This window comes from Micropterus salmoides, unplaced genomic scaffold (genome assembly GCF_014851395.1).
Source record: "Micropterus salmoides isolate LMB-PRFRI ecotype aquatic unplaced genomic scaffold, ASM1485139v1 Ms_hic_scaffold_1, whole genome shotgun sequence".
NCBI lineage: Eukaryota > Metazoa > Chordata > Actinopteri > Centrarchiformes > Centrarchidae > Micropterus > Micropterus salmoides.
In genome coordinates, this window is record NW_024040040.1 from 35315095 (window position 1) to 35331162 (window position 16068).

At 43.6% G+C, this 16068-nt stretch overlaps 1 protein-coding gene, 2 non-coding genes and 1 pseudogene across 3 annotated transcripts; 2 read left to right on the forward strand and 2 right to left on the reverse strand.

Annotated features, from left to right (window-relative positions):
- Positions 1-2625: 2625 nt before the first annotated feature.
- LOC119882642 lies at positions 2626-8136 on the reverse strand (annotated as a pseudogene).
- On the reverse strand, positions 7940-9128 carry LOC119907523. The gene is made up of 2 exons (XM_038725291.1): positions 8706-9128; positions 7940-8580 (listed from the first exon to the last, which is right to left on the reverse strand). Exons 1-2 carry the CDS (start codon positions 8990-8992, stop codon positions 8157-8159), a joined length of 711 nt encoding a protein of 236 aa, XP_038581219.1. The 5' UTR covers positions 8993-9128; the 3' UTR covers positions 7940-8156.
- Positions 9129-11410: 2282 nt separating this feature from the next.
- Positions 11411-11482, forward strand: trnag-ucc. Its single transcript has one exon. It is a non-coding gene; the product is annotated as a tRNA-Gly (tRNA).
- Positions 11483-13306: 1824 nt separating this feature from the next.
- trnag-ucc lies at positions 13307-13378 on the forward strand. Its single transcript has one exon. It is a non-coding gene; the product is annotated as a tRNA-Gly (tRNA).
- The last annotated feature ends 2690 nt before the right edge of the window (positions 13379-16068 follow it).

Here is a 16068-nt window from a genome sequence, read left to right on the forward strand (position 1 = left end):
CCAATCATATGAGCAGAGAGGTTGTCAAATGAAATAGTTGCTAAAGCAGCTTTGATCGTGTGCTCTACTTCATTAAGACCGAAAGTGAAGCCCTCTGTGGACAGCATCTTAAAGCCAGCTATCAAGGGTTGTAGTATGGTTAGTAAGCCCAGATTCTTTCACATGTGAATGGCAAACCATTAAGGCTAAGTGAATGTGACTCAACTTTGAGCGATATTTTCAACTTATGTTCCCAACTGTATAATAAAAAGCACAGGTTTTGTCCTTATTTCTTTTAGCTCCAAGTGGGTTTACAATTTCAAATTCATCTTTAAAGTAAATGCCATCACTGTAATCTGTCAGAACGTCATCATCTCGGTTTCTGTGATTATTCAAAGCAATCTATTCCCACACATCTTCTACACAGCAATAATTTTCAGTCCTGAATTGTATCTTACTGTGTAACTGATTCTGTCATGTCCATTTTTGATTTGCAGTGTTCTTTTATGATGTATGGTGACTGAATTGAATCGCATGCTTTCTGAAAAAAATCTGATGTAGACAAAACTCGAGTTCTGGGCAATCAGAGATGTGGAAACCATTCTTATCCAAATGATAAAAATGAAAGAGTCATAGTGCTCTTTGTCAAAACACAATGAAAATTGTAGGTCATCAACAGTATCTTTTTGGACAGAAATGGAGAGATTATTTTTTTCAGCACACTTGAGAATAAAGCCAAACAAATGGTCTCTTAAATTCTCAAGCAAACTGAACATACTAGGTGGTGTGGGCTGCTGAAGAAGACACAGAGCAGAGATACAGTTCAGGTTTTTTTTAATCCAAATTAAAACAGGTTAACAGGCTTACAGGCAGTAGACTGGAAAATCCAACAGGCAGGCAGGCAGGCAGACAGACAGACTAACGAGCAGGACGGGAGCAACACAGGTGATGGGGAGAAGAGAGAGACAGGCAGGCAGAGTGATAACTGGGGTAACAGACATAACCTACGTTACTGGACGCTAAACACAGACATAAACTAAGACACAGAACCAAAATGCAGAACTGAACCTAAGATACAGGACAGACAGGTACAAGGTGAGCTAAACAGAACCTGCGAATGAACAATGAAATAAACAAGGCTAAACAGAGAACACAAGACATGGAACAAACCTCCAACAGAAAACAGGGACCAACTGTTACACAGACCGGGGTAGGGAACAGAGACAGAACTAACCAGGAAACTGGACAACACTCAACTAAGAACAGAACGGAAACAAGGAAAATACCAAAACACCACTAAACACTAGCTGACAGATAGACTAGATGAATAATAACCCAGACTAAATAACAGATAACAAACTGATCAGTAAGTAAACTCACAGTGAACTAAACTCAACAGAACAGAACTAAAATGTAGATGCAAAACCCAAATCTTAGAATCAAGAACACAGAGTGGATAAGGGAGACAAGATAATAGGACAACACAGACAACAGACTAGGATAACTGAACAAAAACAGATTAACACAGAACCAAACAGACAACAAAACAGCAGAGCTCACCATAAACACAGACGGGACACAGGACAACAGACAAGACAGAACCCCAAAACACAACAGACCAAAATAACAGATAATCAACTGACCAAAGCTCACAGAGTGCAAATCTTAAACATGGCCAACAGGCAGTGTTTTCGATAAACATGCTGCCTAAAATAATGATACTATATATATAAGCCGACTGGCAGTTACTTATTCCACAGGTTATGTTGAAATGAGGTTCGTGGGCATGCAGTCCAATATGCAGAATCAGTTTCCTGGCACGCACAGTAATCTAAAAAAACATTAACTTATGGATGGTTGGCTATACACAACATCAGTTGTTTACCTCTCCAAGAATAATGAAATCCTCTATCTTCTCTTGCCATTGATGGTAAGTCCCCACCTGAATTCCATTCCTAGGTCATAAAGATGGTACAATTTTAAGGGTGCCTTGTTGATATGTGACTGACGTGTTCCTACATTAGCAAATCTATGGAACTACACAAGCAGTATAACAAAAACAATTTCACCTTCAGGTTTATGTGACAAATATCCTGCCATGTATCAAAACTGAAAATAAAGTTCTGAAAGGTTGAAACTATCCATCCAACCATCCATCGTCAACCGCTTATCCTGCGTACAAGGTCGCAGGGGGCTGGAGCCAATCCCAGGTGACATCGGGCGAAAGGCAGGGTACACCCTGGACAGGTTGCCAGTCCATCGCAGGGCCACACATAGACAAACAACCACTCACACTCACACCTAAGGACAATTTAGGGTCACCAATTAACCTAGTCCGCATGTCTTTGGACGGTAGGAGAAAGCCGGAGCACCCGGAGAGAACCCACGCAGACACGGAGAGAACATGTAAACTCCACACAGGGTTTGAACCCCAGACCCTCTTGCTGTGAGGTGACAGTGCTAACCACCTCCAGGTTGAAACTAAGTGTTTGAAGATTTGCTAAATAAATAAAATCTGCAAACATTGTTACATACACCTTGTGATGCACTCTTGGACACATCATCAGTGATAGCACCTGGGGTCATAGGGGGTTTTGGGTCTTTCAACTTCAGACCCCCTCACCCAGGCGACCCGACCGGGAATGATCAGTTCCCGGCCTGTGTCCAAGAAGGGTTCGCCCACTGTTTGTCCCTCCTGATCCACAGCCAGCATGAGGCTTTTTCCGCAGCCTCTGAAGCTGCACTAATGGCTCTTCTCTCTTACATGCTCCTGTGATTCCCAGGAGGCTGTAGGCCCTGCAGAGTGACTTTCCTGCAAAGCCCCTTCCCCCAACCTCGATGTGCAAGCACTGTGCACGCCACCCCCGTCTCCGACACTCCTCCACCAGCTCCGCATATTTCTCCCTTTTCCTTTCGCTCGCTTCCTCCATCCTCTCCTCCCAGAGCACTGTTAGCTCCAAGATAACTTGCTTCGATGTTACTGAGAACAGAACCCCATGTCGGGTCTAAGGCTGGTCTCCATGATGTCTCGAGGGAACTTGAGTTGCTTTCCCGGGTCCACCCTTAGCTGCCAGTCATTCGCTGTTCCCAGCAGGCCTGTCTGAACTATTGGTCGGGAAGGTGGTGGTTCCCTGCTCTTAAGAATGAGATTTTCCGCCTTGGTGGTTGTAAACGCATGCTCTGCTTGATGGCATTAGTGATGGACTCAGCAACCACCTTCAGCACTTGGTCATGGTGCCAACGGTAGCGGCCTTCCCCAAGGATAGCTGCTGGGGATGTGTTCCAGCGATCCTCTTCCCTGGCACAGGGTACATGCCGGCGTCTCAACCTTGCCCCAACAAAAGAGACTGGATGGACTGGGTATGGTGTCATAGACAGATTGAATGATACATTTGATGCGATAGGGCTCAGCCCTCCACAGCTCTGCCCATGAAATCTTCCTCCCCATAGCATCTTCCCATCTGGTCCATGCGCCCTGTTGCTTCATTCCCACCATCTGGCTTGCACGCTGCTCCTCGATCCCAGCCCTCACTTCTTTTTGGACCAGGTCCCGCCTTTCCTTACCCTTCAGTTTGGTGTAATGGGTTGTTGGAATACTGCCCATTCCTGTATGGCCAATAGCCACTGGACCCACCAGTTCCTTATGACGCAGCCGTGATTCTGCCTGGCCCACCACCTCATGTGCCCTCCATTTTCTGCCAGTCCTAACCTCAATTCCAGCTTGATATACTCTTTGGTCCTTGGAATCCCTGTACTGAAGCACCTCCCTTGATCTGGTAACCATGAACTCCTCGTTAAGGCTGTTGATTGGTAGCGTTAGCTTGTTCTTTTTGCTGTAAAGGGCGATGCTGCTCAGACTTCTTGGCAAGCCCAGCCACCGTTGAAGGTAATTGCTCACCCTCCTCTCAAATCCTTCCACGGTGGAAACTGGAAATTCGTACACCAATAATGGCCACAATATCCTATGTATGATTCCATGTTGGTATAGCCAAGCTTTAAATTTACCCGGTAGGCCTCACTTGTCAACTGTAGTAAGCCAGCTCTCCAGTTGTTCATTTGTTGCCCTGATAGAAACGGCATCCTTTAGAGAGCAGTCAAAGGTTTTCCCAAGGCTCTTCACAGGCTTCTCTGGGAGTTTGTTCCAGATATATGGAGCATAATAACTGAACGCTGCTTCTCCTTGTTTAGTTTTGACTCTGGGGACAGAAAGCAGACCTGCCCCAGACGACCTGAGAGGTCTGGATGGTTCATAATGAAGCAGAAGATCAGAAATGTATTTTGGCCCTAAACAATTTAATGCTTTATAAACTAACAGCAGAATTTTGAAATCAATTCTTTGACATACAGTAAGCCAATGTAAAGACCTCAGAATTGGAGTGATGTGATCCACTTTTTTAGTCTTAGTGAGGACTCGAGCAGCAGCGTTCTGAATCAGCTGCAGCTGTGTGATGGATTTCTTAGGGAGCCCTGTAAAGACACTGTTACAGTAGTCGAGTCGAGTGAAGATAAATGCATGGATACGTTTTTCCAGGTCTTGCTGAGACATAAGTCCTTTAATCCTTGATATATTCTTCAGGTGATAGTAGGCTGACTTTGTAATTGTCTTAATGTGGCTCCTAAAATTCAGGTCTGAGTCCATGACTACACCAAGATTTCTGGCTTGATTTGTGGTTCTTAACATTACAGATTGAAGCTGAGCACTGACTTTCAATTGTTATTCCTTGGCTCCAAAAACAATAACTTTCTGCCAACCGTTGACCTGTTCAATACAGTTACTCAGCGCTTGTATGGGATAATAGTCCCCTGGTGATATGGTTATGTAAATCTGTGTGTCATCTGCATAATTATGGTAACATATTTAGTTGTTTTTCATAATCTGAGCCAGTGGAAGCATGTAAATGTTAAACAAAAGAGGCCCCAGAATGGAGCCTTGGGGAACTCCACATGTCATTTTTGTCAGCTCAGATGTGTGATTACCTATAGACACAAAGTAGTCCCTGTCCTTTAAGTGGGATTCAAACCAGTTTAGTACTGTGCCAGAAAGTCCAACCCAGTTTTCAAGTCTGTCTAGTAATATGTTGTGGTTGACCGTGTCAAATGCAGCACGGAGATCCAATAATACTAAGACTGAAATTCTGCCACTATCAGTGTTTAAATGGATGTCATTGAAGACCTTAACAAGAGCTGTGTCAGTGCTGAAATTAAGATTGTGAGTGATTATAAAATCATTGTTTAATAATGTTTTCCCCGCCAAAGACCTAACGTTTAACAAAGCTAAATTTAGTGTGTTAAAAACGTTATCTGGCCCACTTTTTTCAACAGGCTGTGGCTGATGAGGAATTAATGCTAAATTTGCAGGATATGTTGAGTGCTTCCTGTTTCTTAACACATTCACCATGCTTTTTCTGTTACCTATCAAGACAGGGATGGAGAAGACTACCAGCACATTGTGCCTCAGCTTGTCCTGGGAAGAGTCATTAATTAATGCAAAACAGATGCATATCAATGGTATGGATCATATTGAGCGAAAATGTGAGAATATATGAGAAATATGTGAGAAAATGGTGCCTTATTTGAAGACTAAGTTTACACAAGCCATCACTTGTTAACACAAAATCCAGACAGTGGAAGAATGTGGATGAAATAGTAAAATTTAACTGAAACTTAAAATTAAAAAGTTAACATCTCAAAAACTAATTGAATGCCATGCAAACAAGTTTTCAACATGCCAGTGCAATACCAGTTTTACAATAGTTACCCAGTCTCTTTAGAAAGGACTGCACACAAATGACACAATGATATAGCAAAACTGACTATTTCTGTGTGAAATCAGTACCTGTAATATCCTCCTCACCAAGTCATCCTCTCTTGCCTTTTTGCAGTTTTGAGTTTTTACAGTGGCAAATCCAAGTTTAAGCATGTTTGGGAGAACAGATGTGAAGTTCTCACTGAAGCGGCTGCATATGTTGACTGGAGAGGGTTGCATTGCATCGACCTCATCGCACAACTGAGATTTAAAAAATAAAAGACATTTTATTTGCAGTATTTAAACCTTTAACACAACACATCAAAACTGTTGTGTAGCTCAAGTGTATAGCACATTTCTAGTCTTTTTGACCATTACAATTCAGGGTTCAGTATCTTGCCCAAGGACATTTCAACATGCAGCCTGGGGGTGCCAGGATTGAACCACTAACCTTCCGATTAACAGCTAACCCGCTCTATCTCCTGACCAGATGACAAGATTGGAGCTTGACAGCCCATTCTGAACCAAGAAGCTGGGAAGCTGGGGAAGAATAGTCTGTTTGGCTTGGGGGAGGTGAAAGAGGAGGGGGAAGAAGGAGAAGAAAGATGGGGGAAAGAAAAGAGAAGAAAAAAGAGAGAAAAAAGGAAAGAAAAGAAGACAACACAATTCTGTAGCCCCCAGTAGCACTCATGTGGTACTCCAAAGTCTTTTTGTATTTTAAGACCAAAAATGTAATTTTGTGTGCATTTCAGGAGGAGAAAGACACATCCACAAAGAGACCCTGTTCGAATCCCACCTCTTGGTTGCCCATGTAAACTTGATTTAGTATAAAAATACTTTCTTGGTCTACCTCATGTATTATATTAGTCTACTATCCATACATAGACTCTTTGTATCTTTCAAGTTTCTTTGATTAAATATTTTACACTGTGATGTTTGTTGCTTTGTGTTCCCTAGAAGAAAAATGTGTTTCTTTTATGCTGTCTTGGTTTAATTTGTCTGGTGTCTGAGGCTGAACCAAGCCCCAGTGTTAGCTCAATATGCTAACACATCAATAATTAGCATAATGTCCTAGAGAAGACTTCACTAAACAGAACAAATCCTTTGAAGAAGTCACCTTGGACTGTGAAAGTGCCTGTACTTTTAACTCCACTCACTCCAATTACTTGACAGTATTACTTGACAGTTACTAGTTACCTGAAAACAAGATTTGCACTCAAAATATATGAATGAACAAACTTTTATTATAAATCAGTTTAGAACTGAGGACAAATAGTCAGAAACACTCCACAGTATAAGATAATGAAACAATAACACATACCTATATTTTAAAATAGTATAGTTTAAACATAATTACTTATTTAAGATTAACATTAAATATAATATAAAACTATAAACATAAAAAAGTGTCCAGGGCACATGCCTCTGATAGTGGGGTAAACAATCCCTTTCATAGAAAATTTTACATTATAACCGAATAAAAACATTTAAATAACATAATAACATTAAATAAAACTATTTACATAAAAAAAAGCATCCAGTAAAAACATTTATTTATTTATTCCTTTTCATGTCCTCCAACCACTGCTCCTTTGGTACAGCCTCTACAGAGGGGCAGTAAACGACAACCTTGTATTGGCTGTGTCCAGTCTCCGCCGTCCTGAACTGTCCGCATTTTTTGCACGTGTTGTGCAGCACCTTTCGGGTCAGTTTTCGGGGGACTGGAGCAGGAGGGGCAGAGGAAAGGCTGAACCCCAGGGCCTGTGGAGCAGCACCTGGGGTTAGTGGAGCCAGCATCAGGAACTGAGGGCTGGGTGGAGCAGGGAAGAGCTGCCGCTGAGGACGCAGCTGAGGACCTGATGGTGTAGCAGGGAGGAGCTGCTGCTGGGGACGCAGCTGAGGACCTGATGGTGTAGCAGGGAGGAGCTGCTGCTGTGGACGCAGCTGAGGACCTGATGGTGTAGCAGGGAGCTGCTGCTGGGGACGCAGCTGAGGACCTGATGGTGTAGCAGGAAGGAGCTGCTGCTGGGGACGCAGCTGAGGACCTGAAGGTGTAGCAGGAAAGAGCTGCTGCTGGGGACGCAGCTGAGGACCTGATGGTGTAGAAGGGAGGAGCTGCTGCTGTGGACGCAGCTGAGGACCTGATGGTGTAGCAGGGAGGAGCTGCTGCTGGGGAAGCAGCTGAGGACCTGAAGGTGTAGCAGGGAAGAGCTGGTAGTGCCTGTCACTGTATACAGCTGCACACCTGGCACGTCCTGGATGCACTTGACGTGCCGTTTCTGCACCCGCCAGATGTGCTCCATGTGCACCTGTTCCAGCAGCGGCACCTCCATGAGGTCTCTCCCTTTTTGCCCCCCCAGTGTTTGCAGCAGCTGCTCGATGAGGCTGATGGTCCCCTCCTCCCCGCGCATCCTCCTTCTGCAGTACTGGCTCAGCTACTTCTTAGTGATTCTCCTGTCCACCAGGAGATCAGTAAGCGCTGGCACTCCCTCCTGTCTGAGCTGCTCTCTCTTAGCCTGCTGCAACAGAGTGAGGTCACCTGCATCCCACTCAAAGATGCATGCAGACAGGTGATGCTGGCCTTAATGTGGTCCAGACGGGAGAGGATGTCCCTGCTGTAGACGGTCAGCAGCCAGCGACTGGTGGGGACGTGGATGGGCTCCGGGGGCTCCTGGCAGATCACTGGGAAGAGGCTGGGCCGACCCATAAAGTTAGCACACTCCCCCACATAGTGTGCCAACCGGTTCAGCCACTTCTCACCGTGGTTCTCCCGAAGCTGCTTCGGCAGTCGTGCTGGACTGTTGCCGAGAGTCCGGTCCCGAAGCAGCCGAATGACACGTATGTCACAAGCATACCTGAAAAGTACATTTAATTTAATCCTGGGTGTGTATACACGTCATATAACAATACAGTGATTAGTTACATGTTTATTGGAGGATAATTTAAGTGGATTAAGTCTTTTCAAAACTGTTTTACTCACTTGCTGGTCTCAAACAGCTTCTGGTGGGGCAGGTCCAGCTGGTCCCGGACAGTCTGACTGGTCGACAGATAGTTCAGGGAACACACGGTGCACCTGAGTGTCTCTGTCACCATAAGGTAATACCCGTCGATGTCTAGGACCTTTCGAGCCCTCTTGTGGACACCATAGCTCGTTAGCTGCTTCCCACAAGCCGGGCAGGACACCTTTACCTTCCACAGATAGTATGGCATCCACACCATCAGCCGATGGGTGAAGAAGGACAGGGGGCTCATACCACAGCTTGACATCTGGCTGCAGTTTACCGGAGTGAAGGAGGGTGCTGGCAATCCACCTGTGGTCCTGCACAGGGATGGTCTTGCTCAGTTCTCCTGGCAACCAGACTGAAGCTGCAACCGCAGCAGCTGCTGAAGGAACTCCTCCAGACTCGTCCTGTTTAAAAGACAATAACAAATAAGAGTTAGGTAAGGTAGTGATTTGCGTTAGCGACTGCTAGCAGTTAACGTTAGCTAACGTCGTACCGTAACTATAACACAATGTGACACTCGACAACAAAAGATGGAAATATAACTAAGCATGTATGTCTATAAAATAAAGACATTTATTACTTACTTCTGACAGAGTTCTTAGAAGCCGTTTCGCCGGCGACGTCCAATATCAGTCACTGGCGGAGGGACTGGGAAGAAGGGCAGATTCCAGTGTCATCCCATTGCGTGATTGGCCTCCGACATTGGACCGTCAAATACCAGGATTGGATGACAAGATTGGAACTTGAAAGTCCATTCTGAACCAAGTAGAGCCACAGCTGCCCCTTCTGACTCTACATTATTTAACTTGCTGTGTACCAACCAATCCAGTTTATTTACCTGTTGAAATACCTTTAAATGGCCAATACAACCCATAACATGTAGTATTAGTATTAGTATATGTATCACCTCACTCAAGTGATGTCACTCTCCTGAGCTCCCTTTTAACTGGTGCAGATGCCGGTCATGGAATCAACAAACAATTCATTACATACATAGGCTTTCATGTGCAGTTAGCGTCACAATGGTTCTGCATGTACTGGCCACGCATGCTTCAATAACCTCCAGCTGTAATTTTGTGGATGTTCTGGCAGCCAGGATCTTCTGTAAGAACATCTTTAAAGAGGTGGTATTATGGTTTTTGGCTTTTCCCCCTCTCCTTTATTGAGTTATATATCTTTTTTGTGCACATAATAGGTTTGCAAAGTGAAAAAGCCCCCTAGTCCACCCCAAAGGGAGTTCCCATCTCCCACAGAAAACACTGCTCTGAACTGCCTGAAAACGGCTCGTTTGTAGACCAGGCTTTACTTCCATTTCTTGTGACGTCACAATGAAAATACGTGTCATAATGCTCGCTGAGCGACTACTCCGATACGCCCTCAAAAACACCCGTGGAAAAACACTGAGCTACTAGCTACCCTCCAGGCAGTCAATGGACATGGAGTTGTTACTGTGATGTAGAGACATAGCTCAGTTAAAACTTTATAGATGAAAGATACTTTTGTTACAGATTAATAATTCACCACTCTGAAAGTCTTGCTCCGGTCCAAATTGCCAAACTGGTCGGCAACATGTAGCCTACAGCTGAAATGAAGCTGTTTTACCGGCCTTTCGCTGACCTGCCCTTCTCTGCTTCTGATTGGCTAGTAGTCCTTAACTAGGAACTGCGCATGTGCAACTCCCAACAAAGATCTTTAGAGACAAGGTCTATCACTCCATAGCTAAAACGAAGCCTTCAACACATAGGGTGAAAAGAGGAGCTGCAAATGTGCAGTATGACAAAAAATATGTTTGTTTGAAAATTAAACCATGTAAACCTGTTCTGGTACAACCTCGAAATAAGATTTTGAACCTGAAAACGAGCATAATACCACCTCTTTAAAAAGGTAAGCACTCATCAAACCACTGATTGTGGCATGTGTCATCAAGCACTGATATAGTTAAAAGGATTTCATCATGTAGCTCTTCTAGACATTTCAAATGTTATCGTAACAAATGGATCTAATCCTAACAGTGAAACGAGTCATGTCGCGTAGGTTGTGACTGAAAAACAAATTATCCACAGTTTCACAGCCGTTTCTTTCAGTGTAGGTTTTTTTTGGCCAGTGTGCATGACGTGATGGACCAGGTTAGGGTTAGTTATGGTTAAGGTTGGCCAATCAGCCGCAGAGTAGGGTGGCAGGACGTGACGCAAAGCTGTTGTCAAATGAGAGCTGTCGAATTCTCTGGCAGGTAAAGACAATAACACGGCTTTCAAAACAAATTACCCACCGTTTCACAGCCGTTTCTTTCACAATGTCCATCTTTTTGGGCCAGTGTGCATAACGTGACGGACCCGGTTAAGCTTGGCTTTGTCTATGGCTAACAATCCCCTCCGCAGGTTTCCGGTAACATGGCCAATCAGATTAAGGGGGTGGGTTAGGGAGGGGGCCTTAAAGAGACAGGACTGTAGTATTACGCAAGTATCACACAAAGCAAAAAAACAGAGTGAAGAAATGGCTAATCAATTTGTTACATACAGACAATTTCATGGACAGTTAGTAATACAATGAGTTTGCATGTATGAGGTCCCGGTTCAATCCAGTGCATCGGAATTGTGTTTTACTGCTGACCATTACTGTGCAGGACTCCAGGCTGTAACAGAAAAAAAAAAACACAGCTCGTAGGGATTGCTTGCCTGCAGCGATGGTGGTATAGTGGTGAGCATAGCTGCCTTCCAAGCAGTTGACCCGGGTTCGATTCCCGGCCATCGCAGGTGGTTACCCCTCGTGCAATGTATCACCTCACTCAAGTGATGTCACTCTCCTGAGCTCCCTTTTAACTGGTGCAGATGCCGGTCATGGAATCAACAAACAATTCATTACATACATAGGCTTTCATGTGCAGTTAGCGTCACAATGGTTCTGCATGTACTGGCCACGCATGCTTCAATAACCTCCAGCTGTAATTTTGTGGATGTTCTGGCAGCCAGGATCTTCTGTAAGAACATCTTTAAAGAGGTGGTATTGTGGTTTTTGGCTTTTCCTTTATTGAGTTATATATCTTTTTTGTGCACATAATAGGTTTGCAAAGTGAAAAAGCCCCCTAGTCCACCCCAAAGGGAGTTCCCATCTCCCACAGAAAACACTGCTCTGAACTGCCTGAAAACGGCTCGTTTGTAGACCAGGCTTTACTTCCCTTTCTTGTGACGTCACAATGAAAATACGTGTCATAATGCTCGCTGAGCGACTACTCCGACACGCCCTCAAAAACACCCGTGGAAAAACACTGAGCTGCAGCACGCCTCTCCTCTCCCCTTCCAAACACTAGCTACCCTCCAGGCAGTCAATGGACATGGAGTTGTTACTGTGATGTAGAGACATAGCTCAGTTAAAACTTTATAGATGAAAGATACTTTTGTTACAGATTAATAATTCACCACTCTGAAAGTCTTGCTCCGGTCCAAATTGCCAAACTGGTCGGCAACATGTAGCCTACAGCTGAAATGAAGCTGTTTTACCGGCCTTTCGCTGACCTGCCCTTCTCTGCTTCTGATTGGCTAGTAGTCCTTAACTAGGAACTGCGCATGTGCAACTCCCAACAAAGATCTTTAGAGACAAGGTCTATCACTCCATAGCTAAAACGAAGCCTTCAACACATAGGGTGAAAAGAGGAGCTGCAGCAATGTGCAGTATGAAAAAAAATATGTTTGTTTGAAAATTAAACCATGTAAACCTGTTCTGGTACAACCTCGAAATAAGATTTTGAACCTGAAAACGAGCATAATACCACCTCTTTAAAAAGGTAAGCACTCATCAAACCACTGATTGTGGCATGTGTCATCAAGCACTGATATAGTTAAAAGGATTTCATCATGTAGCTCTTCTAGACATTTCAAATGTTATCGTAACAAATGGATCTAATCCTAACAGTGAAACGAGTCATGTCGCGTAGGTTGTGACTGAAAAACAAATTATCCACAGTTTCACAGCCGTTTCTTTCAGTGTAGGTTTTTTTTGGCCAGTGTGCATGACGTGATGGACCAGGTTAGGGTTAGTTATGGTTAAGGTTGGCCAATCAGCCGCAGAGTAGGGTGGCAGGACGTGACGCAAAGCTGTTGTCAAATGAGAGCTGTCGAATTCTCTGGCAGGTAAAGACAGTAACACGGCTTTCAAAACAAATTACCCACCGTTTCACAGCCGTTTCTTTCACAATGTCCATCTTTTTGGGCCAGTGTGCATAACGTGACGGACCCGGTTAAGCTTGGCTTTGTCTATGGCTAACAATCCCCTCCGCAGGTTTCCGGTAACATGGCCAATCAGATTAAGGGGGTGGGTTAGGGAGGGGGCCTTAAAGAGACAGGACTGTAGTATTACGCAAGTATCACACAAAGCAAAAAACAGAGTGAAGAAATGGCTAATCAATTTGTTACATACAGACAATTTCATGGACAGTTAGTAATACAATGAGTTTGCATGTATGAGGTCCCGGTTCAATCCAGTGCATCGGAATTGTGTTTTACTGCTGACCATTACTGTGCAGGACTCCAGGCTGTAACAGAAAAAAAAAAACACAGCTCGAAGGGATTGCTTGTCTGCAGCGATGGTGGTATAGTGGTGAGCATAGCTGCCTTCCAAGTAGTTGACCCGGGTTCAATTCCCGGCCATCGCAGGTGGTTACCTCTCGTGCAATGTATCACCTCACTCAAGTGATGTCACTCTCCTGAGCTCCCTTTTAACTGGTGCAGATGCCGGTCATGGAATCAACAAACAATTCATTACATACATAGGCTTTCATGTGCAGTTAGCGTCACAATGGTTCTGCATGTACTGGCCACGCATGCTTCAATAACCTCCAGCTGTAATTTTGTGGATGTTCTGGCAGCCAGGATCTTCTGTAAGAACATCTTTAAAGAGGTGGTATTATGGTTTTTGGCTTTTCCCCCTCTCCTTTATTGAGTTATATATCTTTTTTGTGCACATAATAGGTTTGCAAAGTGAAAAAGCCCCCTAGTCCACCCCAAAGGGAGTTCCCATCTCCCACAGAAAACACTGCTCTGAACTGCCTGAAAACGGCTCGTTTGTAGACCAGGCTTTACTTCCCTTTCTTGTGACGTCACAATGAAAATACGTGTCATAATGCTCGCTGAGCGACTACTCCGACACGCCCTCAAAAACACCCGTGGAAAAACACTGAGCTGCAGCACGCCTCTCCTCTCCCCTTCCAAACACTAGCTACCCTCCAGGCAGTCAATGGACATGGAGTTGTTACTGTGATGTAGAGACATAGCTCAGTTAAAACTTTATGGATGAAAGATACTTTTGTTACAGATTAATAATTCACCACTCTGAAAGTCTTGCTCCGGTTCAAATAGCCAAACTGGTCGGCAACATGTAGCCTACAGCTGAATCGAAGCTGTTTTACCGGCCTTTCGCTGACCTGCCCTTCTCTGCTTCTGATTGGCTAGTAGTCCTTAACTAGGAACTGCGCATGTGCAACTCCCAACAAAGATCATTTAGAGACAAGGTCTATCACTCCATAGCTAAAACGAAGCCTTCAACACATAGGGTGAAAAGAGGAGCTGCAGCAATGTGCAGTATGACAAAAAATATGGTGTTTTTTGAAAATCAAACCATGTAAACCTGTTCTGGTACAACCTCGAAATAAGATTTTGAACCTGAAAACGAGCATAATACCACCTCTTTAAAAAGGTAAGCACTCATCAAACCCCATTTCCAGCCATCGTACACTTGCCAAAAAAATAACTACACTGTGAAAGAAATGGCTGTGAAACTGTGGATAGTTTATTGGAATTCATTTTCAAACTATATAACTGAAATTCAAACTGAGCAATTCAATTTTTTTTTTTTATGCAATTATTCAAGTTGAGCAATTCAAATTGAAAGTCAGTCTCTACTGATACAAAAATCAGCCCATACATTTCTTCCTGTGCAATGTTTGTATTACAATACCAGTTGCACTCTTAAACAAGCCTGTTATCACAGTTCGGATGTTTTTCACAGTTTCAGAAGAAGACAGCTTTATTGCAATATGGCATCAGTCCTCCTTCCTCCTTTCCTCCTCCACTCTCTCTCTCTCTCTGCTGTGATTCACTGCAAGTAACAATGTGCCAAATTTTTAGCTACATGGCAAACTAAGCTGAACAGTTAGACAGGAGACTGGTTAGACTCGGCTAACTGCCAAGCTAACCTTAGCTGTGCTTTTATATAACAAAGAGGATGAGTCTGTTGACAGAGCAGATTAAAATACAGTTTATGCTTGTTCAACAGATGCATTGATAATGTATTGTCTTTTTACTTGTGAAGGTTTTATTGCATGTACTTACAGTTATCGAGCATAACTGTCGTGTCAACAAATAGTTTGGAGTAAACTGTAAATCACGGTCTTCAGTGCTGCGCCCGTTAAATACCATGTTTAGGTGCTCATCACTAAACAACATTATTTTTTTTTACTCATCACATTTCAAATTAAATCCGATTTTATTTTAATTACACGACTTGTCTCTTGAGACATAATGTTACATTATAGCTCCCGCTAGACTGATTTTACTTGACTTTTACTTTTCTTATTGAGTAGATTATGAGTTACTTGCATCTCAAAGTGCATACGAGTGGGCTCTTTTTGAAAACATATTGACTATTCTTGATGCCAGATGACTAGAGATATTAGCTCAGCTGCAACCACATCAGCAGACGTGATCCCCTCCATCAAAGCATTAAAACTTCTTTATAACTTCTTTATCGTATCTCTAGAAGTAGGCAATTATCAGTTATCGGATCAGTGGGGAAAAAATCCATATCATGCATCTCTATCAATCATATGTGTTCCTATTTTGATATTATGAATAATCCCCCATTCATGGTGGAGTTACTCATGTGAATGTAGTTAAGTAGCAAAGCTTATAGTTCTCCCCCTTTTGTAACGTCTCCATCTTGTGTTGATGGTGCCACACTGCTGAAAATGGTAATCTGAAACATGATTGTTCCTCTTTTTCTGACTTAGACCTGCAATAATACATTTGTGGCCACTTTTGGGCAGCAGAAACAAGCTTAAACACAACCCTGGCATATTATCACCTTGATATTACAAACTTGTTAGCAAATAGTTACCTATTTTCACATTCAGCAGACACAGAGCAACATTAGCATTCATTTAGTCATGTATCTGACCACCTCATGAATTCCATCCATTGTCTAAACCACTTATCCTTTGCAGGATCGCTGGGGGCTAGAGCCAATCCCAGCTGACCTGAGGGAAATATGTGGCTCAATCTTTAACAGCTAGTTACTGAAAACAGCTGCCCACTGCAGAAAACAAGGTTTTGAGCTGTTAGAGTGAAC

Bases quoted from the DNA above. Each gene is read 5' to 3' on its own strand.
- LOC119907523 (XM_038725291.1), bottom strand. From the start codon at position 8,992: ATGTCAAGCTGTGGTATGAGCCCCCTGTCCTTCTTCACCCATCGGCTG. The intron at 8,581-8,705 runs GTGAGTAAAACA...TGTACTTTTCAG, and splicing joins AAGCTGTTTGAGACCAGCAA to GTATGCTTGTGACATACGTG.